Below are 25552 nucleotides of genomic sequence, written 5' to 3' on the forward strand. Positions count from 1 at the left end.
GTATGCAATCTTGACTGTTGTATTAGCTTTACTTGAAAAATAAATAAATAAATAAATAACAATTAAAACTTGAACATTACTCATAAATAGATAGAATTTAATATATTTTTTTAAAACTACATGTTCATTTTGGTGATTAAGTTACATTACTATTTTTTTCATCCATGTGTTTGATTTGTTATCTCATTTGAACACTTTGAGACATACATAGATATATACACCCTTCCTTGGAAGCCTACAAATCACAAGATTACATACTTGCATGCATATTATAATTGATATGATCCTTTAATTATTAATCAAATAAATCAAATGTTTGATTAGTGTTAATTTTAAGATTTGAATCAACATAACTAATGTTCATTGAATATAATGACTTGATTAGTACTCAATTACCATTACAAATTTTTACTTGGTTTTGTCTACAACAATCAATGTGGAAAATGATAAGTAATGATAAGTAATCCCATTAGTTATATGCTTTGATATATTTTAATTTGTCGTATTTTTCTTGATAGGATATATAGGATGGAGGAAATCACTGATGAAATATGCAAAGATGACACTTTCATATTTGAGGATATAGAAATAGATCCAAATGAGCTCGAGATATCTCAACATCAAAACGGTGGTGGTAGCCAACAACTTTTAGATGGATAGGAATTGGCAAAGAGTCCACAATCTCTAGATGAATAGAAATAGGAAAGAATTCCATTTGTTGGTATGAAGTTCCACAATAAGGAGGAAGCATTTCGATTTTACTTGGATTATGCAAAGTCTAGAGGTTTTGGGATAAGAAGAGGACACATGTATCGTTCGTTTCATTCTCAATTAATTACATGCTGACACTTTGTTTGTGATAAGGAAGGAAGCAAGTGTATAAAAGACAAAACGCAACTAGAGAAAACTGTTCACAGACACAGAGATACAAGAACAAATTGCTAAGCTCGGATGGTAGTATCAAAAATGAAGAGTGGACTATGTACTATAAAAAACTTTGGTGATGCACATAACTATGATTTACTAACTAGTCCTTCTAAGGTGATGAAGATGCAGTCTCATCGCCATATTAGTGATACATGTAGAAGTTTGATGGAGGCATTGTATAAAAGTAGAGTGGGACCGAGTCAAATGTCTTGAATATTAAATGAAACATTTTCAAATACGAGGTCAACAAAAATTACTCGAGAAGATTGTTCAAATCATTTAAGGGCAGTTTGAAGTAATAATATTGGGCAAAAATGCATGGCTATTGTAAAGTTTTTCAACGAAAAAAATTCAATGATGATTCTTTTTCTTTGATATGGATCTTGATGAGTTGGGTCAGACTAGATTTGTTTTTGGGCAGATGGAAGATGTAGATGGCATAATTAGAATTTGGAGATGTTGTTTTTGATACCACTAATCAAACGAATAGATTTTTCTTCCCCTTTGCTAATTTTGTTGGAGTCAATCATCATAAACAATCAATTTTATTTGGTTGTGCTTTAATCGTAGATGAAATAGAAGAAAGATTTTTATACGTATTCCAAACATGGATGAAATGTATGCTAAGAAAACATCCACAAACCATTATTACTGATCAAGACTTGGCTATGAAGAAAGCTATTGCAAAAGTTTTTCTAAATTCTGGTCATCGATTGTGCTCATGGCACATTGGCAGAAATTCGATGAAGTATTTAGTAGATTTGAAAGACCAAAAAAGGCTTCATGGGGGACTATAACAATTGTTTGAACTGTAGTCCATCAATTGAAGCATTTGAGAGCAAATGGGGTGAACTTAAAGCAACATACAACATTGATGATAAATATTGGTTGAGTAAAATGTATGAAGTTTGACACAAGGGGTTTTCTATATCGGCAAAATATATTCATAGCTGGAATGACCTCTACATAACGCAGTGAAAGTATCAACTCATTTTCTTATGGCTTCGTTAATTCACAAACTCCATTGGATGAGTTTGTTATGCAGTATGATAAGGCATTGTGTGCTCGACAAAATGATGAAGAAAATGAAGACTTCAAGACTTTAAACTCTATGCGTAAATTTCACAAAGGTCATCCAATTGAGAGACATGCAGGAGAAGTGTATACAAGAGTTGTGTTCAATATCTTGCAAGCAGAATTGCGAAAAAGTGATAGTATGCTAGCTGAATGTATTCGTGATGGGACTGATCATGCCAAATATAAAATCTGCAATCACATTATTATATTTAGGAGAGATGGCATTGAAAATAGGGAATCTATAGCTACATGTTCTTGTAAGAAGTTTGAGACTGAGGGTGTGTTGTATAATATTTTAAAAAAAAGAAGGTTGCAAATATTCCCAAAAATTATATTCTTTGTCATTGGACTATAGTTGCATAATATAGGTCAAATGTTATGATGGTTGATACAAATAACAATGCTTTTACACCCTTGATAACGTAGAATGCACAAAATATGTGTTTCCGCATTGCACAGTCTATATCATTCTTAGAGATGTACAAAAAAATTAGGCCTAAGCTAAATGACATCCTCAAAATGGTTGGTGAATTTTTTAGTGTACGAGAACATGGCTTTTGCACCGAGCAAAGTGAGGCAAATGAGGAGATTATTGGTTCCTTTTCTTTCCCTGCCACCTCAGGTGGGGATGATGTTTGTTCACACGTTAGTACTCTTGATTTAAAACATGTTAAAGGCAAAAGTTGGCCAAAAGTGAATACAAGGATTAAATCTCGACTCGATATTCAATTGTCGTTGCAAAAGAAAAGGACTTGCAGTTGATGTGGGAGAAAGTGTCATTACATGTGATCTACATGCACATTTAGTAAGACAATTTCTTTGAATTGTTATACTAATTTAATTCATATTTTTAATTGATCATTATTTTTACTAATGAGACTTTTTATTTGGGAATGCAGGTCTATCTTGAGCTATAAGAAATAATCAGTTATTGATGCAGTTATTCAGTCACTTCTTGCTGCTCGTTGACCTTTTGAAGATTTTGAAGAATGTTGTTTTGATTTGGAACTGATTTAATTGGTTTGAAATTGTTAAGATGCAGATTTTTTGTTTATTATTACTTGTCATTGTTTTGTTCTTAATTTGTTGTATGTACAATTGAATTTCTGAATTGGTTATGTTCATCTATAATTTGTTGTTAGATGAATATAGATGTTGAATTAGATGTCATTTGTATCTAATGGAGAGAATGTTGAATGAGATATGCAATTAATGTTCAGAAATTGATTGTTGGTTTGAAGCTATTAAGCTGTAGAATTTTTACTAAAATGTTTGAGGTTCCCTTGTTGTTTGTTGCTTGCAGTTAAAAGTTATGTAGCTTTTATCTGCATTTTGGTTCTTCTTCCGCAAGTACTTCTTAAGCAAACATGAGCTGCATGTCAGATTTGAAACTATTAAACTTCATAAATACTTGTTTAATCAAATACAATTTGCAACAATCAGTCTTGTCAGGTTTACTATTGTTTTTCATTAGAACTTCTCTTTACATGGCCATGTTTAATGAATTTTGGGCAAAAACTGCTTGGAGATTTTTTATTAATCAAATACAACTACAACAATCGTTGAACGACTACAAGACTAAAAAAACAACAAAATCAAACACTAGCACCAAAATTTTAAGTGCTTTCATAAGCCATTGTGGGAGGTCTTGGCCATAATAAAACATAGAGATTTTGTAATTCGTCCGAGCAATAGCTGCAAATTTATCAGCTACAAAGTTCCAATCTCTGTAATGGTTTCAATATTGGCAAAATTGCAGTTGATAATTTCTTGCATTGAAACAGATTTGTAATCATAAACCCCGATCTTGTTTTCCAATATCTGTCTAGGTTCATGATTCATGACTATCCGTGAAAATACTGGTAATAAGGATTCTCCATTCTACTACAACAAGCATCCCCATGTGAATTACTTCAAGTTCTGCTTCTAAACTTGATCTGCTGATGATGTGTTTACAATCTGCACCATAGCATTGACAATTAGAAACCGGATTCCTCCAAAATTATTAGAAGGACACTAAGAAGCATTATAGAATATGAAATAGTTAGAGGGATGACAGTTAAAGCAATTGTTAAAAAAAACATCCCTCAAAAAAAATTTTAGATTTTTTTAGGGATTTAAATTCACTAAAAACACAAGATACAACATCTATATTGAAAATTAAACAAACACCAAATTCACAAAAACTTGAATTAATAACCCTGGTATTGTAATTTGCAACAATATCTCTCAAAATTTTCATTTTTAATTAAAAACCAAGTACTTCTAAACCAAGACTTCTTCTTTTTCTGTGAAGTCCGATGAGGCTCCGAGTTCACGCCTCCTTCCTTGTCTTCTTCTCTGAAGGAAAAGGAGTTGGAGCTCGACTTTGAGTTCGAGAAGCAATCCCTTCTTCATCAACTACATGCTCGAACTCCTCCCAGAGCCGACGTGCTTTCTTCTTCTCTTTAATCAAAGAGCTAGCACTTTCATCCTCTGAGGAATAAGACTCAATGGGATCGGGATGGGGGATGATGGTCATCTTCGTGTTTGGCCTTCGTCTTTAGTTTGGGGATTAGGGATTTGGATTCCGCTGGCCTTCGCTCACCCACTTTAAGAAGGCTCCATCACCGTTAGATTAAAATGGATCATTGAGAATAAATATCCATGAATTTATATCCTATATGAACGCCCATAAAGAATATGCCCTCTCTTTCTATATATGAAGTGATTTACAAACAATAAAAGATTCCATACAAGAGGGCTTGGAATACATAGCTTTATTTAAAATGTTTTTGCTGTTGTTCTTTAAATAATTGGTTAATATTTTAATTTACATAAAATTAATGTTGAAAATATTTAACTTTTTTATTTTTTATTTTAAATAATTTTGTTTTCTTCTCCCATGCGAAAGAATTGGTTGGCATAATCTTAAGATACAAGCTTGGCCAATTCTTATTTATAATTAGTAGGAACATTTGAAGCTGTTTTCTAATTAATTAGAACTTAAGCTACAATTGAATAAAAAAAAAATACAAATTGATATTAAAAGCATTTGATGTCCATATATGATAAATCTAGCAATTCATGACATCAGGTGCTGAGTCTGCTGACAATGTTCATATAACAACGTGAGGATATGTATTAATTTCTGCATGCACGTGCATGCATTTAATTTGATTACTTTTTAGATATATATATATATGTTTTTGTTTGGTGCTGTTGTTGAAATATATTTATCCACAATATTTTTGTTTCAATAAATATTCATAAATAATTGAAATTTTTATGTGAGTACACTTTCTAAAAAAAGGTTTTCCCCCATTAAAATACCTTGAGATTTTTATTTCTCTTAGATATCTTTGCTATGTGTATATCTATAATTATTTTAATAATAAATTATATTTAAAAAAATAAAACATAATTTTAACTTCAATTATAAAAAAACATGTAAAAATAATTATATGATCAATATAGTTATATTTAGAGACTAATTTACTTATATAATATTATAGCTAAACTCCACCATCTATATGAACTAAGTGCTCAAAATTCATCAAAATATAAGTAAAAAAACCAAATATATCATTATTATTATTATTATAAACTTCAAAAATAAGAAGCTAATTGAAAAATAGAATACAAATTAAGTTACGTATATATCAATTAAACATAAAAAAGAAATCCAATGATCATTGTACAAACTCTTTATGAATAAAAAAAGCCACTTTTTTAGCCCACATCTTCAATAATAATTTCATCTCCTCTTTATTATGATGATCATGATGTTTATAAGCCTCATTAATCTCACACAATGCCTTCTCTACATTTACTCTGGCTTCTCTATTCTCTTCGTCACCATTAATTCCTTCCTTCATTGCCAAATCATAATTCGCCATTGCTAAAGCTTAGAAACTAATCAATCTTTTATAATCTGGTTAAACAAAAAAGAGAAAATACCGAAATTTATAATATGTTGATTAGAAAGAGTTCAATTATATAAAAGAATTAAATTAGATCCTATTAGAGCTCAACTCATATGAATATACTCAAAACAGTATTTTCTGCAAAGTCAGAATAATAATCCTTAAATATTTTATTATCGTTGACATATAAGTTTTTTTTATTTATAATTTTTCATAGTTTGTGTAGGATCAAAATTTTGTATTTATTTTGAGTTGATATGTAAACTTAGTATTATTAGAACTCAACTCATATAAATACACTAAAATCAACATCCTATTCAAGCTCGGAATAATCTTTAAATATTTGATTATTTTTGACATATAATTCTTTTATATATAAATATTTTTTGTAGTTTATGTAAGATCAAAATTTTGTATTTATTTTAAGTTGATATGTATTTATAAATATAGTTCACGAGTTTCACAAAGTTTTTATAAATTGCATTGAAGCACCCTAAAAAAAATAAAATGAAAAAATTGGAGAAATATCAAAGATGAAGTCAACACTAAGTTCAAGAAACCTGTGAAGCTTTTTTTAAGGTTTTTGTTTTTCATATGATGCTTCTTAGTTGGTCCTTGTCACTTGTGGAAACGGGTTTGAAAAGCTAACTCCCGTTTCCCAAGTAGCCTTCCAGAGGGAACGTATTGAGAAAAGGAAATTTTTTTCTTTTAATTACCACATAACTTGGGGAAAAGTAATTGGAAAATGTAATTAGTTTCTCTGTGGTTTTCACGGAGTGGAAACTGAGTTCATAAATGAATTGAGATTTTTTTTTTTATATAAATAGGCATCAACTGTCCCCCTCATTTAAGGGTAGTCAGGAACGTATACGTGGGAGTGGCGCTCACTGAACCGTGCACTCACCTTAAGCGAATTGAGATTTTATCCCAAAAAAATAAATAATTTTCAAGGTTGTAAAATGATGCCAAGGTACCATAGAATATATTTATATTATTTTAATTGGTTAAAAAAAGAATATAAAAAGCATTTTGTTAGATATATTTCCAAAAAAAAGCTTGAAAAAAAAATGAAATTTCAGTTAATGACAATCTTTTATTTAGAATTTTAAACTCAAAAAATAAGTATTATAACACATCTATCTAACTATAGGTATATATATAATACAATAGAAAGCAAAAATAATTAAAGGAAAAAAAATCATTAATTAAAAATGAAAGAATACTGTCCAACATCAATGACTCGCATGGTCTTAAAAACAAATAAATAAATAAATAAGAATCCACCAAAGAAATATATCAAACGATATTTTTATTAAAATTCAACTACAAATCTCATTTTAATGTCCAAGTCCAACACATGTTTATATAATCTCTCCAGAATTTCCTCCAAGGTCACCCATTTTACAGTCACACTCTTTCTCAGAAAATAAGTTTTTCAAAGTCAGATTTCCAAGAGATCAACCATTCTAGTACTACCCACATCACAGCAAAAAAAAAAACACACGCTTTAAAAAGCTCCGGCGAAGACAGTGATGACACTATAAATTATTAAGGGCGATATCCGCAGCCACACCCTTAGCCCAAGCCCTCAGCATCTCCTTCATCTTCTTCTCATCTTTCATCAAACATGGATCAATAAGAAACTCCGTCGACCAGATGATGCTCGGAGCTTGCTGTCCTCGGACTTGATCTTCCGGTCGTTGAGTTGCCGAAGCATCAACACCAGCAGTAGCCAAGCATTTCTCCATGGAAGTTTCTGAATTCTTTCGATGATAAAATGCTTCACTTAAATAGAAATATATAAAGCACGTGAGTTTCATGTTTATGCAAGAAATAATGCAACCAAGTTGCAGCTATATCTCAAGACACACATTGTCCAATTTCGCAATCAATCCGTGTCATGGCCCCAAAAACTCTCAAGCTCACGGACTTTTTATATACAAAAATGAATCAGATATCGATGGCGCTTCTTCATCGGCCACCCAATAATTCGATCTCATCCTGATTGTATATGGGGTCTTCGCCCCAATCGAATCTCATCTGCATTCTTTCGTATTCCTGCCTTCGAGCAACTTCTACTTGTTGCCACTCTTCCCATCTCTCAGCTAGGCCTTCTCCTTCAAGCATTCATACTACTTCTGACATCGTCGGACGTGTCACGTCCCAGCCCTACAGCCGAGTCTGCTGACAGATTAGCCGCATCCAGTGGAACTGGGACCTACTGGGTGCAAGGTCTCAGATTTGACCTGGTTAAAGTCAACCCTAACAAGCAAAATATGAACAGTAATATAGAAGCACAAATAGGATACTGAGAACTGAAATACTACAAGTACAGGCTTTAGCAGCCCTACAGAATACAAATACAACCCAACAGTTTGCAAAACACAAATACAGTCAGAATACAAGCCTTACACTCACAAAAAGGTAATATAGAGATGCTGATAAAAGCAGAAAATATGACTCCCAGACACCCCCCGATCCTAGACTTGATCTTCTCCTGTGAGAACAGAATTCACAGAGTGTATGAGCCACAAGGGCCCAGTGGAATCACAGAAACAACAGATAAAACAGATATTGCAGAATAATAGATCATAATTCATACAAAATGCAGAAAATACTTAGAATACAGAAATAATCCAAAAATATGGAAATCACGCAGTAACAGTCATGTACATCTCCCTGGCTAATAACAGAAATTGACAGCACGAGGCTGGATCATCGACTGTGAAGTCGGGATAGAACAAAACAGAATATCAACAGCCGAAGCCGGATCTTCGACCGCAGTAAGGGGGTAGCGCTACTACAGAAAACATGTGCACATGAGCTAGGAATGGAGATGTACTAAAAACCGCAGAAATATGAAATACAGACAGAGAAAATACTGAATAAATAAAACAAATAAATAAATAAATGACAAGTAAGTAAATAGATAATTAAATAAAATTACAAAAAATAATGAAATAATTTAAATACATAATAATTGTCAGAAATACGGAATTTGCGGGTGCGAGAGCCTACCTGGCTCAGAGCTACAGAGTCGGATTCACCAAGTCCCGTGAACTAGGGCTCGCTACGAGATCTAACCAACAAAAGCTATACTTAGAATTAAGTCTTGGGCTGGGCCTAGTTACAACTAAAGCCCCGGAGGAAGAATTTACAATCATTGCATGATAAGTCGAGCACAGTCATATACCTATGTATAAAAATGATAACCTGATATGCAAGGTTCAAAGATGGCAATTAAAATTCTAACTATCATTAAATATAACTGAATATATATATATATATATACTTATACATATTCACATAAGTATAGGATAAGCATAAAACATGATAACCATGCTTCTAGAAGACACTTCAAGTTTACAGAACCTATAGTAGTATATAATTAAATGATGATTAAGGCATCAGGTTATCATGTAAACTTAGAAGCCACTCAAGTTTACACCATGGCCGGTTTCACTATGAATATATTTAAACAAATAGAATATTTTAGAAAGAATGTTTACAGGTTTAACTTTCTACAAGCACTAAATATCATTAAAGATAAACTAAGGACATCATTATATATAGTTAAGCTAACAAAAATTTAATCAACCCCAAGTTTAGACAATGAGGATTTCAAACAAACTAAGGCATCAGGTTACCTTAACCACAAATTAAATACATAACAAAATAATAAGCTATCTTGCCAAGATTACAAGATGTCATGCTTAGACCAAAGTGTGAATAATATTAACAACCAAAACATAATGGCTGCATACTCGAAGTTTCCAAGTTTACAAGCATGAAAGCTTTTATCTAAATAATTAAGCAAGGATCAAAGGTCAACAAACAAGGTTTACTCCTACTCAAAAGGTTCTCATTGCTAACTCAAGGTTTTAAGTAACACATGAACAGTAACCCGAAAATAGACTAAGTTGGCAAGCTTAACACAAGCTCAGGCTTACAACCATTTACTCATCATTAAGAAGTTTCAAAGCTAACAAAGCAATAGAACAGTCATGCTTTTAACAAAATAAAAACATCAAAGATTAAGGTCTCGTGCACTACCATTTACACATACAAGATATATATAGACATATATATATCATAAAGTAAGATCATCAAATGTGAAACTCTCTAAAGGTAAGCATGCTGATAGAACAGATCAACCAAACTAGACATAAATAGACATCAGATAGGCTTCAAGGATGCATGCAACCAAGGTTTAAGCCTCATCAAGATATGGAAACAACACAATAACCCACAAGAACAGTCACAACCAAGCTTAGAATAGAGATCTAACAAGAAGCTTCATCCACAACACCCCAGATGCTAACCTGAAGCTCGAAGAAGAAAGAATCGATGAAACTCCAACCTTCTCGCCGCTGCCGAACCCAAAGTACTGCGACTCCGGGATCCTCCTCACGGCTGGTTTCTTCAGTCCAAAACTCCAAGGGGAAGGTTGTTGTTAAGAAGAAGGAGGAGGAGGAGAAGAAAAAGAAGAATGCCTCTCCCACGAACCATGACAAGACTGAAGCATCACGGGTGAGAAGCCAGCTAGGTGAGAAGCCATGTTGAGGTGAAATAGTATCAGGAAACCCAGTATTCGGTCAAACAGTCAAAGGGAAACAAATATCTCTGGTCAACTTGGTCAACAAGGCCAAGGTTGCAAACATTATAGGACTGTCCTCCAGCGATGCTTGTGTGCAAAGCAGAGCAACCTGGATCATCATTTCCAATTCCTGCGCATCATAGTTCTTGTTTAAGTTGCAGTCCACAATTGCGTCAAGACGCTTCTCCCTTTCGAGCTTTTTAACCTTCCTCAACATATACAATTCATGCAGTTAATTAGACAGTTACATTTTGTCAGAGTTTGATAAGAAAATCAAGGTTTGTGTCATATACATGATCAAGCAATAGCACATCGTCTTCTTGTTCTAAGCGGGAAAAGTCAATTGCACGTTGACCCGTCACAAGCTCAAGAAGCATTATACCATAGCTAAAAACATCGGTCCGCTCTGATGATTTTCCGGTGGACAGATACTCTGGCGCAATGTGACCCATAGTGCCTCGGACTTGTGTTGTGACCGATGTTTTCCTGACATCTACTAGTTTTACCAAGCCAAAATCCCCAACAACCGCTTCAAAATCCTCGTCAAGCAGGACATTAGCAGCTTTCACATCTCGGTGAATGATCTTCGGATTACAGTGCTCATGTAGGTACTCTAATCCCCTAGCCGTGCCTAATGCAATTCGATTTCTCGTCGGCCAGTCCAACATAGGCTCCCTGAGTTTGAAGTCTTCCCCACCGACAGCATAAAACTACTTGCAATCAGGAAAATAATAATAAATAAACTCATATTAAATGTGGTCTGTTTGTACATCGCATAAGCAACACTCAAGTTTTGCATAAACGGATAAACTAGAAGACGCTCTGAAGGAGTTGTACAGAAACCGATTAACCTCAAAAGATTTCGATGAACAGCTACACTAATCATCTCGACTTCATGAAGAAAAGCAGATTCTCCTCCTGGACTTTCATAATCGGTTAATCGTTTGACCGCAATTATTTACATGGTTGTTTTTTTAGAGTTTTTATTTTTTCTGAAATGTATGGTGCGTGGATATTTCATGGTGATTTTTTTTGTCTGCCTTTAAAAATAAATATTCTGAAAATTAGAATTTCAAAAGTAAATTAAAACAATTAGTGGGATTTGTTGGTAATCAAACGTGGTTTATATTGGTGGTTGGAATGGGTTAATTTAATTTAAAAGTGTGAAAGGATGAAGTTTTGTGTGTGAGCGTTAGTGTCAATATTAATTAATTAATATGCATGATTTTATTCCTTTGCTTTACTCCCTCCTCATTTCCTTTATATTTGTCATATTTATTTAATTAGATTAAATAAAAAAATTAATTGCAATAGTTGATTACCCATATTTTATAATAAAATTTTATTATTTTTTAAAATTATCGCTATTTAAAACTCCATTAAGTAGAGCAGTTGATTGTGATTTATTGAAAATTGTACAAGGATATTAAATTAAAGGATAAATTTTAAAAAATTAATATTTAACGTTATATAAAATTTTTAATGTGATAAGTAAAAAAAACAAAGTAGAGCTCTAAAAAGTGACAAATAAAAAGAAACAAGAAAATATTAATTTAAGATATTATCCACACCAGGTTTATTTTGAAATTTGAACTTTAGTTATGTTTTTATGAGGCTAATTAACATTAATTATGTTTACTTCACATTAATTAAATATTAAAATTTTAATTTTAGAATCTTTATACTGATTAATATTAATCATCCAAATTTTGGGCAAATACATGTGAAAGCTTTTCTCCAAACAAATTCAACAAACCCAAAAAATCCTATATTTAAAAATAAAAATCCCCTAGTCATTAAAACCTTAATTAAAGATTAATTAACTTTGAATAGTGAAAGTAAGTACAGTGAATCCATCCATATTTATTTATCTCCATTCACAATGTATATGTTTATATATATATATATATATATCAACATCTTGTTTACATCAAACTCATCAAGAACATTTATATATACAAATATATAGATATAGATAGAATTAACTCCTTTGCAAAGAGTAAGCAACTGTTTTAGCCCAAAGCTTCAACTTAAACTTCATTTCGTCCTCTTTATAATTAGTACTCATTCTCACACAATTCATAGTGAAATTTTGCTCATCATCATCATCATCATCATCATCATCATCATCATCATGTGTAAAGTTGTTCATCTTATCATTATCTGTCTCCTGATCATGATCACTATTACGATCAGCATCAAGCTTTTTCATGGATTGATTGATGACCAAGAGATGAGGAGATGTGTAATCTTCATCCATTGAATTGAAGTCCTTCTCATAATCTTTGTAGTTGGCCCCTGCCATTGCTAGAGCTTCAAGTGATGGCTTACCCATTTTTTTTCTTAATTTCTTCCCTCTTCCTTCTCTTCCTTTGATAACTCTTGTTGTTCTTTTGATATCTCTTCTTCTTCTTCTTCTTCTTCTTCTTCTTCTTTTTATAACTTCTTCTTCTTCTTCTTGAATGAAATGTTGATTTCTTGTTGTGTTATGTAATAATATGTGTGCATAACAAGGATGGTGTTTATATAGACATGATTTTGTTATCTTAACAAGTCACGGGAATCACAAACTAATTGAGAATATTAATTTTCATACATGAAACCAATGAAGAATATAATATATATATATATATATACTATTGCTGATATGCTTGTAATAAAGTTCATGAAACCTGTGACACACCATAGAATTTCTCTTTTAATTGCATTCATTCATCTCCTTAACTACTCTCTGTATTTATTTATTTATTTATTTATTTTCAAACTTTCAGATTTTTAGTTTTTCTTCTAAATTAACTGCTTTCAGTAACTAAACTTAGCCATGATTGTACCGTTTGTTTTTAGTAATGTTATGGCTTGTTTTATATCTAGGGTTTTAACTATTTAATTTAAACATGCTCATGCTTTAAACTCTCAAAAACTACATCTTATTACTTATATTATTATCTTAATTAGTTTGCATATATACACGCTTATTAAATATTAGAATCTTAATTAATTAAATCTAAAGAAATATATAATAACAAACAATAAAAATTTTAGTCCAATTAAACTTGTGAATTTACAAATGACACGTCAATGTACAAAAATTTGTATTTTTTTTTTTTTACTAAACTCTCTTGATTTATTTTATATGTAGTACATGAGAATTCCTACCACACGTTTGGATGTTAACAAGTCAAGTCAATCATTCAATGTTTTGACTCTTAATTATATTGAAAGTCAAACCTTGAAAAAAAAAATTTGTGCCCAGGTTGTTTAATTTGTCCGTCAGTGAAGTCATGAAACTATTGATTTGGTTTCCTTTACGTCATGGAATATGTTTTCATACTTTTAATTATATGTATGTGCATGCAAAAGATAGAAAAGGACTCAGAGGCTTACGTGTAAAAAAAAGACTTCCACATGTCTCCCCAATATTCATATATTTAAAATACCCCTATAATTTTTAAAAAATTTACTTTTTAAGTCATTATAGTTTTAATTTAATTATTTTAAAAAAAAAAATTTAAACGCTTATTTGGATGTTTCATGAGCTCACAAAGATTCATGTGAGCTTCCATAGACTTGAGTACTTATTAGCTACTCAAATTGGGGTGTAAGAGATTTTGTATCAATCTTAAAAAGCTTAATTAACCATAAGTAAGTGGTTGAATCCCGAATAGCTTGTTACTGAACTAGTCATAAAAAAAATGAATAATATAATATAATATAAAATTATCTAATAAAAAATATTTTTTTAGATATATATATATATATATATATTTAAAAATCGTTTAGAGTATAAAAATACTAAAAAACTAGTATGAGCTATAAAGTCAGTTTTAATAATTATTTAGTAATAAAATAGCTTTTTCATTACATGCATAATTATGAAGATTATCTTATTTACGTTTAATGATATATTTTATTTTTACATTATATTTTATAATGATCTCGTTAATGATAGAGATTATTAAATTAAAAAATAATTTACAATTAATATATATGAGATAAAGTATAATTTTGTATTTATTTGATTGTTGTATAATAATGTTGATAGAGTCATATATCTTAGCCACTGATGTTGGAGTTTTTACCAATATTACAGGGTATTTATAATCGACAAATATTGAGTTTGACGATTATAAGATTCTTGGATGAATCCTCATTACATGAGGGTGTTATCAAATTAAAGTTATGCATGAATTATATTATTCTAATGATGCTGACCAGTAATGCTTAATGTGAGGGGTTTATACAGCCACATTGGGTCATGTGATGATATTTTACTATATATAAATGTAAATTATTAGTAATGCCAAATATGGTGGCACTGGTTTAGGTTGAGCAACACCGGTGTGCGTCATCCAGCTTGTGAATGATATTTCTCCCTGTTTTTATTTAAGCGCTAGCTTTTGGTGTTTTTTAAGTTTTGTCTCCACCTGTGTTTTATTTCTAGTGGCTTATTTTTTTTGTTAATAGTTTGTTTGTTTATTTTTTGTCAGTTGTTGTAATGAATATGTGATTTATCTATTTAAAAAAAATTAAAAGTTATGAAATTATTTTATGTCCAATATAATAAGGAGACACATAAGCTGGGATCAACATTCCTGGCCCATTAGTGGTATAATCATACCTTATTAATATAAAATATTTATTAACCGAGAGACTAACATGTAAAATACATATCACATATAAATATCTCTAAAGTTTTAATCAGAACTTAACTACAATTGAATAGAAAAAGATATTCAAATTTATAATAAAAGAGTTTGATGTCATATATCTAGTCATTCATGACATCAAAGTGCTGACAATGTTAATAAAGCACCATGAGGATATGTATTAACCTTTGCATGCACGTGCATGCATTTAATTTGATTACTTTTAAGATATGTATGTTTTTTTAAATATATTAATCCAGTGATTTTTTAGAAATTGTTTATATCATTCCTCACAATTGCTTAGTGGATAAAAAAAAAAATCTTATACTATTTCATATCTAAAAATTTACACCCTTAATAACTTACTTTTAGTATTTTTATCAAAAAAAGTCTTTAGTATTTTAAAAAAAAAACATAAAATAGTATTAAAAATTAAAATATTAAACATTAAAAATAAATATTAAACAAAATTATTATATATTAAATAAAAATTTATATAGTTACACTTAAACACAATATTTAATAAACGGAAAGTACATTTCGTAAGTGGAACAAAATTAAATTTTTTAAATAAAATAAACTGACTGCATGAGTTGCAGGTAATGTTTTTAAAACCGGTCCGGACCGATCGGTTTGAAAGAAAAAATCGGAAACCGGCCCATAGCCCGGTCTTGTTTTATTATAATTGTTGACTGATTTATGAACCAGTCAAACTCGGCCAAACTCGGCAAACCGGTCGGTCGGACAAAAACCAGATAGACCAGGTTTTCAGTTTTCATTTTTTTAAGAAAGGACTAAGGGCATGAATCGGCTCTTTTTTTTATTTCATGATGCTCTTTGCGTCTTGATTTGTTGAAAATGTTGTTTGTATTTTTGGAACTTTGGAGTTAGGATGTTTGAGAAAATAAGCAGAAGAAGAAACTTGTAGATTGTTTAAGAGGTATAGATCATTTAGAAATTATTTTATTTTATGGTTTTATTTTAATGGTAATGGTGATCAAATCTGATAATTAAATTAAGCATACTTAGTTCTAGCTTTGTTTTTAATTTTGTTTTTTTCATCTCATCCTCACATAATTAGAGAGTGAACATTTCTCTCTTTGATGGCCAAATAAAAAGTTACAAGCTTAATTGGTGGTATATATATTTATTTATTTATGACGTCATCTGGTCGGACTAGAATGAGTCATCCAGACATGTAACCCAAATATGAGACCGGTTCACGATCCGGTCCAGTTTTTAAAAATATTGGTTGTAAAAACTGAAAAATAAGTAAAAATTGAAAAAAAAAAAAAAATCCGTGTGCAAAATTAAAATGCCAAAAGGACTTTAAGATATTTAAAAAGTTACGAGGAATAAGAAGCTAATTGAAAAATATAATACAAATTAAGTAATGTATATACCAATTAAACTTTTAAAAATCCAATGATCATTGTACAAACTCTATATGAATAAAAAAAGCCACGTTTTTTAGCCCACATCTTCAATAATACTTTCATCTCCTCTTTATCATGATGATCATGATGACATGATGTTTATACGCCTCATTAATCTCACACAATGCCTTCTCTACATTTACTCTGGCTTCTCTAATCTCTTCATTACCATTAAATTGAACATCAAGTGGCTTGATTCCTTCCTTCCTTGTCGAATCATAAAGACGAGTCTCGTTCGCCATTGCTAAAGCTTCGAAACTAATCAATCTTTTATAATCTTGCTAAATAAAAAAAAGGAGAAAATACCGAAATTTATAATATGTTGATTAGAAAGAGTTCAATTATATATAGAAGAACTCAACTCATAAATACACTCAACTCAACTAGATGCTATTAGAGCTCAACTCATACAAATATACTCTAAACAGTATCTTATGCAAAGTCGGAATAATAATCTTTAAATATTTTATTATCTTTGGCATATAAGTTTTTCATAATTTATATTTTTTCATAATTTGTGTAGGATCAAAATTTTGTATTTATTTCAAATTAATATGTAAACTCAGTCTTATTAGAACTCATATAAATACACTCAAGGTCTGTTTGATTTACACATAGGTGCAACATAAAGAATACAACACAATATAAATACTTAAATACAGAACAAATATTTGTACTATTCTTTGTTTGATATTTAGTGGACATCACAAAAAATTTTGTACTATTTTCTATTTGATTTCCATAAGGATTGCACTAAAAATTATAAAATTACTATAATACCCTTTGTATAATCTTTTGTTGTTTTGGAAAAAATTTTGACAGGAATATTTTGAAATTTTTTCTCATTTTTAATAGTCATCACTTACTTTTTTTTATAATTTGTAAAATTATTAGGGTATAATTATATTTTTTTAAAAAATTTTAAAATTTAATTATTAGGGTATATATATATATATATTAATTTCTAAAATAAAATAATTAATAATATTTTACCAAATATAATTTTTTATTTCCAATATTTTTTATTGGGTTAAGATCAGGTGTTGTAATTTTTAATTGTAACTAAGGGCAAGACTGTCTTTTGGTTGTGATATACCACACTTAAAAAATTGTGCCGTGATTTTAGTGGAACAAGATTTTTAACAATTTGTGCTGTAATGAATCAACTTCTTGTGCTGTACTCCAAGCCCATTTACATAAAAACAAGAGACGAGAGTTTATGCTATACTGTCATTTTTTTTACATATCAAACGCTTCCTCAAAGCAATATCCTATGCAAACTCGGAATAATCCTTAAATATTTGATTGTCTTTGACATATAATTATATATATATTTTTCGTAGTTTATGTCAGATCAAAATTTTGCATTTATTTTAAGTTGATATGAATTTATAAATAATTCACGAGTTTCACAAAGTTTTTATAACTTATATGGAAGCACCCTAAAAAGATAAAAAAATAAAATAAAAATTGGAGAAATATCAAAGATGATGTTGACACAGTTCATGAAACCTGTGAGCTTTTTTTTAAGGTTTTTTTTCATATGATACTTCTTAGTTGGTCCTTATCACTTGGGGAAACGGGTTTAAAAAGCTAACCCCGATTCCCACGTGGTCTGCCAGAGGGATCGTATTTAGAAAAGAAAATGTATTCTTTAGTTACAATATAATTTGGGGAAACGCATTTGAAAATGTAATTCGTTTCTCAGTGGTTCTCGGAGGGGAAATGAGTTTATAAATGAATTGAGATATTATCCAAAAAAAAAAAAGGATTTCAGGTTTGTAAAGTGATGCCAAAGTACCATAGAATATATTTATATTATTTTAATTGGTTAAAAAAGGATATAAAAAGCATTTTGTTAGATATTTTTCCTTAGTATGATTAAGAAAAAAAGCTTGAAAAAAAAAGAAATTTCAGCTCATGACAATCATTTATTTAGAATTTTAAACCCAAAAAATAACTATCATAATACATCTATCCAACTATATATATAATACAATAAAAAGTCAAAATAATAAATAATTAATTAAAGGAAAAAAAATCATTATTTAAAAATTAAAGAATACTGTCCAACATCAATGACTCGCATGGTCTTAAAAACAAATAAATAAATAAGAATCCACCGAAGAAATATATCAAACAATACTTTTATTAAAATTCAACTACAAATCTCATTTACATGCATGTTTATATAATCTCTCCAGGATTTCCTCCGAGGTCACTCATTTTACAGTCACTCTTTCTCAGAGAATAAGTTTTTCAAAGCCAGATTTCTAAGAGATCAACCATTCTAGTACTACCCACATCACAGCGAAAAAACACACGCTTTAAAAAGCTCCGGCGAAGACGGTGATGACACTATAAATTATTAAGGGCGATATCCGCAGCCACACCCTTAGCCCAAGCCCTCAGCATCTCCTTCATCTTCTTCTCGTCTTTCATCAAACATGGATCAATAAGAAACTCCGTCGACCAGATGATGCTCGGAGCTTGCTGTCCTCGGACTTGATCTTCCGGTCGTTGAGTTGCCGAAGCATCAACACCAGCAGTAGCCAAGCATTTCTCCATGGAAGTTTCTGAACTCTTTCGATGATCAAATGCTTCACTTAAATAGAAATATATAAAGCACGTGAGTTTCATGTTCATGCGCATAATGCAACCAAGTTGCAGCTATATCTCAAGACACACATTGTCCAATTTCGCAATCAATCCATGTCATGGCCCCGCAAAATCTCGAGCTCACTGACTTTTTATATACAAAAATGAATCAGATATCGATGGCACTTCTTCATCGGCCACCCGATAACTCGATCGCATCCTGATTGTATATGGAGTCTTCGCCCCAATCGAATCTCATCTGCATTCTTTCGTATTCCTGCCTTCGAGCAACTTCTACTTGTTGCCACTCTTCCCATCTCTCGGCTAGGCCTTCTCCTTCAAGCATTCGTACTACTTCTGACATCGTCGGACGGTCCTCCGGCGATGCTTGTGTGCAAAGCAGAGCAACCTGGATCATCATTTCCAACTCCTGCGCATCATAGTTCTTGTTTAAGTTGCAGTCCACAATTGCGTCAAGACGCTTCTCCCTTTCGAGCTTTTTAACCTTCATCAACATATACAGTTCATGCAGTTAATTAGACGGTTACATTTTGTCAGCATTTGATAAGAAAATCAAGGTTTGTGTCATATACATGATCAAGCAATAGCACGTCGTCTTCTTCTTCTAAGCGGGAAAAGTCAATTGCACGTTGTCCTGTCACAAGCTCAAGAAGCATTATACCATAGCCAAAAACATCAGTTCGCTCTGATGACTTTCCTGTGGACAGATACTCTGGCGCAATGTGACCCATAGTGCCTCGGACCTGTGTTGTGACTGATGTTTTCCTGACATCTACTAGTTTCGCCAAGCCAAAATCCCCAACAACAGCTTCAAAATCCTCATCAAGTAGGACGTTGGCAGCTTTCACATCCCGGTGAATGATCTTCGGATTACAGTGCTCATGCAGGTATTCTAATCCCCTAGCCGTGCCTAACGCAATTCGCTTTCTCGTCAGCCAGTCCAACACAGGCTCCCCGAGTTTGAAGTCTTCCCCACCGACAGCATAAAACTACTTGCAATCAGGAAAATAATAATAAATAAACTCAGATTAAATGTGGTTTGAGTGTACCTCGCAATCGATAAGCAACACTCAAGTTTTGCATAAACGGATAAACTAGAAGACGCTCTGAAGGAGTTGTACAGAAACCGATTAACCTCAAAAGATTTCGATGAACAGCCACACTAATCATCTCAACTTCACGAAGAAAAGCAGATTCCCCTCCCGGACTTTCATAATCGGTTAATCGTTTGACCGCAATTTTTGTGTTATCTCCAAGCACTCCTTTATACACTTTTCCAAAACCTCCCTGTCCAAGGATATTCTTTTCGCTGAAACTATCAGTAGCAATTTGTAATTCTCTCCATGCAAATCGTTTCAATTGTCCAAAAGCAATTCTTCGGTCATCTTCACCTGGTATCGAATTCCTAAGCTTATGTAACACCCATATAGGGTCCACTAGTACAAAATATAAAATCTAACATATCACTTGTTAACAGAAAACTTACCTGCAACATCGACAAAAATTTCAGGCCGACAACCCTTCTTCTTACCCTTGCAAATAATAAATATAACACTGATAATCAAGAGTCCAATCACTCCTCCAATAATTCCAAGCACCAATCCTATTTTCGAATGATTAGATTCTCCTGTAAGGTTCCAAGACAAACAAAAAATTTCTTATAATATATTCGATTGAACATCGAGAACAAAGAGACAAGACTACCTTGATCTGACATTTTCGATACACAAGGATATTGGAAACTAGCACCGCAATTTAGATTGTTTCCTGTAAAACTACATTGAATAATACATGCATTCTGGATTAGCAGTTAACATTTTACATATGACGAAATGATTGTACGTGTGCAGTATTTCATACTTGTATCTTGTTACTTGAAATAGGCGATTAGGAATCTGACCAGTGAGATTATTGTCTGCTAGACGACTGCAAATACACAGCAAGTACTGTAATGTAACATAGAAGATAAGGAAGTCTTATTATGAGCTAGCGCTGTGCGATATTAATCAAATATACTCAGATTCACTGATTGTGCATAAAAACCGACAGATTATCATCAGACAAAAGACTTACATGTCATTTAAGCTAGTGAGATTTGACAAGGAATTAGGAATGTTTCCACTGAGATTGTTTCCACTCAAGATCCTGAACATTTTATGTTTTACAAATACAAGTAAACTGAGAACATGATGGCTAGGCTAGTATAATAGCTTGTATTTTGGAAAGAAGAAAAGATTGCTCACAGAATCTGAAGCTTGGTAAGTTTACCAAGTGAAGGTGGTATCTCTCCACTCAACCGATTACTTTCCAAATCCAAGTTTGTTAAACTCGAAAGGTTTCCAAACTGTTCAGGTATACCACCAGTTATGGTATTGCCTGGCAGTGATCTACAAAATGGAAATATTCATAAGTTATCATATCATGAATGATAACAAAAACTAAAATTTATGAAGTCTACGACATTAATAAAGCATATTAAAGTATCAACAGCTTCATCTCAAGAAAATGATCTAAATTCGAGTTTATACTTACAATACGTTTAGATAGTTTAGCTCACCGACCCTTGGTGACAAAACTCCAGTAAACCCCATAGACGACAATGTTCTGAATAGAAACAAAGAAACTGAAAGAAATGTGAGCATTAATCAAATAGATTGAATATAGTATCTTGATGCCAATTGCCATTTCGATAAAGAGAGATACTAAAACACAATAAAGGAACTCACACTTGGATAACATTATTATTTGAATCACAAATAACAGAGTTCCATGTGCAAGGATTGACTTGATTCTGATTCCAATCTGTTAGTTGATTAGCAGTTGCATTTAATTTAAGCTTCAAATCATATAAGGCATCTCCTGCAAACAATTTCAGCATTAGATGCTTAGATATACAATAAGTATAATAAGATTATAGCTATCCATAACCTGCATGCAAATTTAGAGGCAAAAAAAAAGGTACCTTGAATATCAGAGAACACTGCAGAATACAGAGAGGCAAGTATAACCAGTACACTGAACAGCTTCATCTTCCTTGCGAATATTACAACAGATTGGATCAAATAGATATATGTGAAATCCTGGCCGTAGCAAAAGTATGACTTTTAATTTGTATCAAAAGAAGATAAAATGTAGCTGAGAAACAGTGGAGTATAATGAGATTAGAAAAACAACACTTATCTAAATAGTCAATAAGCTCCACCTTCATTTATGTAAATCATGAAAAATTACTCCAATTTTGCTTGGTGACCTTCAGTCATTTAATTAAAGGCATTGCAAATTCTACCTATCATGCTTATTCTGGCTCCAAAAATGTGAATTAAAAAATTGCACTCATCCTTATCAACAGAATAAGCCATTTCGTAGTAATATGCTATGTTCACCCATGACTGTCGATTGTCCATATGATATAAACTCATCTAGTGATCATTGATCAACAAGGAAATGGAGGTCATGTATTATTTTAAAATTAAGTATGCATGTATAGCAGTAAACTTATATATAAAAAGGGAATAAACATGTATGCCTCCTGACATCACATATAACATATCAACAATCCACAATATTATTCTTAAATGGTTGATGATAAAACCAACACCTTTCAAGAACATATAACATATCAACAATCCACAATATTATTCTTAAATGGTTGATGATAAAACCAACACCTTTCAAGAGCTTTTCTCAACTCTCAAGAGATAAAATTGTCCGTTGAATACAGTTATCGATCTCTTTTTTCGCTACATCCTGAAATGTAAATCCAAAAATCAGCATTCTAAGAAGAAATTCCACAACAAGAATAAATCTCCTATAAACGTAATGTTTAGAACTATGTCCTGTAAAACATGTAAGTTTCATTTGGAGAAATTTTTCGTCAAGATAACACTTGGTTTTAGATTTCCCAATGTGGATCCTGCAGTGTCTCTCACTCAATACAAAAGCAAGTTTTAACAAAGGCTACATACAGAAGAAAAATAAAATAAAATAAAATAGAAAAGCATCAACTACTGACAAACACAAAATAAAACAAACAACTCTTTAGTAGCCTCGTCTCTTGACATTTGCACAAGAGTTTAAAGAAAAGAAAAAAAAAACAAGGAAATACAATCTGGTGATGTTTAGCCCACAAATCCAAGAATCTGATGCTACTCTATCTACATACATTAAAGCGTTGATCAATTGATAAAGACCACTCCATTAGGATTTTTCACAAAGTTGTTAACTTTAGATTATGGTGAACAACTCCAACTGATGCTTCTCATCCCAATTCATCCAATCTTCACAAAACACCACACATCAAGGCAAACAGAGGGCCAAAGAACAGATGATTAAGATTGCCAACAAAAAAAAAATCATTTTAAAATAAAAGAAGTTGCGAACTTTAGATCAGTATGAATAATGCCAATTGACGTTCGCCATTCCAATTCATACAATTTTCTCAGAACACCATACAAAGTGGCAAACATAGAACCAAAAAACCAACAAGTAAGATTCCCACAGATAACCATCATTTTACCAAAATTAAAAAAAGAAAGTACTAACTCCAGATTAGTGCAAATAATATCATCTGACAAAACTATAAAGCTGTGAACGATCAGTATGAATAACATCAGAACACCATACCAAGAGGCAAACACAGTGCCAGAGAACCAGCAATTAAGAATCCCACAGAGAACCATTATTTTACTGAAAAAAAAAGTTGCTTTAGCACAAATAAAATCGATTGATATTCCCCATTCCAATTCATTCAATCTTCTCAGAGCACCACACAAAAAAAAAAAACACTGTACCAAAGAGCCTACGATTGCGAATAAGATGCCCAAAGAAAAAAAAAATCAATTTAAGAAAAAAATTTGTGAACATTAGATTGGAGTGAACAACTCCAAGTCTCCAACTGATTTTTCCATCCCAATGCTTCCAATCTTTTTAAAACACCATACAAAGAGGCGAACAAAGTACCAAAGAACCAAGAATTCAGATTCCCACAGAGAACCGTCATTTTAGGGGGGAAAAAAACAAAGTACTGAACTTTACAAGAGTTCACTAACTTCAACTGAGGTTCCCCACCCAAATTCATCCAATCTTCTCAGAACACCATGCAAAGAACAAAACAGAGAACCTACAGCAAAGGTTCCCACACAAAACCATCCTTTTAGGATAAAAGTTGTGAACTTCACAATTCAGCCCGTCTCCTCAGAACCACATACAAAGAGTAAAACACATTCTCAGAAAATCTTCAATTAAGAACCCTAAAGAAAACTATCATTTTAAGGAAAAAGCAATGATGTTTAGACTGGTAATCATTACCTTCCCAAATCATCCAATCTTCTCCAAACATTACACCTGAACCCACATTTAAGATCGCCACAGAATACCTTTCATTTTAGGGAAAGCAGTTATGAGCTTTAACAACTTCAATTGATATTTCCCATCCCAATTCATCCCAATCTTCTCAAAACAGCATAAAAAGAGCCAAACACAGTACAAGAGAATCACAAGTTAAGATCCCCACAGAAACCATGGTTTTACCAAAAAATTCTGAACTTTAAATTAATGCGAAAACCTTCAACTGATCTCCCCCGTTACCAATTTACCCAATCTTCTCAAAACATCATACAAAGAGCCAAATACAGTACAAGAGAACCAAAAGTTAAGATCCCCACAGAACCATGGTTTTAGACTCCAAAAAAAAAAAGAGAGTTCTAAACTTTGATTAATACAAGCAACTTGAACTGATTAGCCCCATACCAGTTCATCCCATCTTCTCAAAACACTACACAAAAAACCAAACACAACCCTATACCCAGCAATCAAGATCTCCATCATTAAAAAAAGCATTTTTATAACCAAAAAACCTCAAAGATCAAACCTTTATGAGATAAGGACCAACCTGAGCAGGACTCCAGTTTTCTCACCAAAGAAGATTATCAAAAACAGTGAGACTATACTGATGCAGTAACAAGCAAGGAGGATATGGGGGGCGTATCGGCCAGCTAAACAGGGTCAATGTCAATGTGAAAGGTGCATGTCAATGTGACCCTTTTTTTTTTTTCTTTTTTCTTTTTTCTAAGTTTCCATGGAGATGATAATGATGGTGTTGTCTTCTTCAAGATAATCTATGGCCCATACGAGTCTGCAGAAAATTACTAAAATATAAATAAAAATGACAATTTTTTAAAAAGCTTTTTACAAATGTATATTATATACAGTGACGTTAGTAGATATTGTCAAATATATTTATAAATTTTATACGATATGAATAAAAATCAACACATATATATATATATATATATATATTATTATCATACCTCAATAATATATAAGATAAAAGTTTAACATTATGAT

General features: G+C 31.8%; 1 protein-coding gene, 1 long non-coding RNA gene and 1 pseudogene across 8 annotated transcripts; all 3 read right to left on the minus strand.

The window, feature by feature from the left end:
* Window positions 1-7263: 7263 nt before the first annotated feature.
* On the minus strand, window positions 7264-11396 carry LOC120250126 (annotated as a pseudogene).
* Window positions 8186-10425, minus strand: LOC120250127. Its single transcript, XR_005532942.1, has 3 exons — window positions 10232-10425; window positions 8928-8988; window positions 8186-8406 (listed from the first exon to the last, which is right to left on the minus strand). It is a non-coding gene; the product is annotated as an uncharacterized LOC120250127 (long non-coding RNA).
* A 7323-nt stretch (window positions 11397-18719) lies between the features above and the next one.
* LOC120283837 (LRR receptor kinase SERK2-like) lies at window positions 18720-25238 on the minus strand. 7 transcript variants are annotated; one of them, XM_039290592.1, is made up of 14 exons: window positions 25098-25210; window positions 24515-24582; window positions 22876-22954; window positions 22170-22287; window positions 21934-22066; window positions 21740-21811; window positions 21451-21594; window positions 21281-21352; window positions 21068-21133; window positions 20912-20982; window positions 20694-20834; window positions 20257-20598; window positions 19780-20174; window positions 18720-19691 (listed from the first exon to the last, which is right to left on the minus strand). In XM_039290592.1, the coding sequence occupies exons 4-14, from the start codon at window positions 22234-22236 to the stop codon at window positions 19377-19379; spliced, it is 1818 nt and encodes a 605-aa protein (XP_039146526.1). In that variant the 5' UTR covers window positions 22237-22287; window positions 22876-22954; window positions 24515-24582; window positions 25098-25210; the 3' UTR covers window positions 18720-19376. The 7 variants fall into 7 exon arrangements, with proteins under 7 accessions (XP_039146526.1, XP_039146528.1, XP_039146527.1 ...); XM_039290594.1 differs by lacking the exon at window positions 24515-24582 and having other exon boundaries at window positions 22170-22236; window positions 25098-25238; XM_039290593.1 differs by lacking the exon at window positions 24515-24582 and having other exon boundaries at window positions 22170-22240; window positions 25098-25238.
* Between the last annotated feature and the right edge of the window lie 314 nt (window positions 25239-25552).

Source organism: Dioscorea cayenensis, chromosome 19, assembly GCF_009730915.1.
Source record: "Dioscorea cayenensis subsp. rotundata cultivar TDr96_F1 chromosome 19, TDr96_F1_v2_PseudoChromosome.rev07_lg8_w22 25.fasta, whole genome shotgun sequence".
NCBI lineage: Eukaryota > Viridiplantae > Streptophyta > Magnoliopsida > Dioscoreales > Dioscoreaceae > Dioscorea > Dioscorea cayenensis.

Bases quoted from the DNA above. Each gene is read 5' to 3' on its own strand.
- LOC120283837 (XM_039290594.1), bottom strand. From the start codon at position 22,236: ATGAAGCTGTTCAGTGTACTGGTTATACTTGCCTCTCTGTATTCTGCA. The intron at 20,983-21,067 runs GTATGAAATACT...TATTCAATGTAG, and splicing joins TTTCAAGTAACAAGATACAA to TTTTACAGGAAACAATCTAA. The intron at 20,175-20,256 runs GTACACTCAAAC...TCGGTGGGGAAG, and splicing joins TGTTGCTTATCGATTGCGAG to ACTTCAAACTCGGGGAGCCT.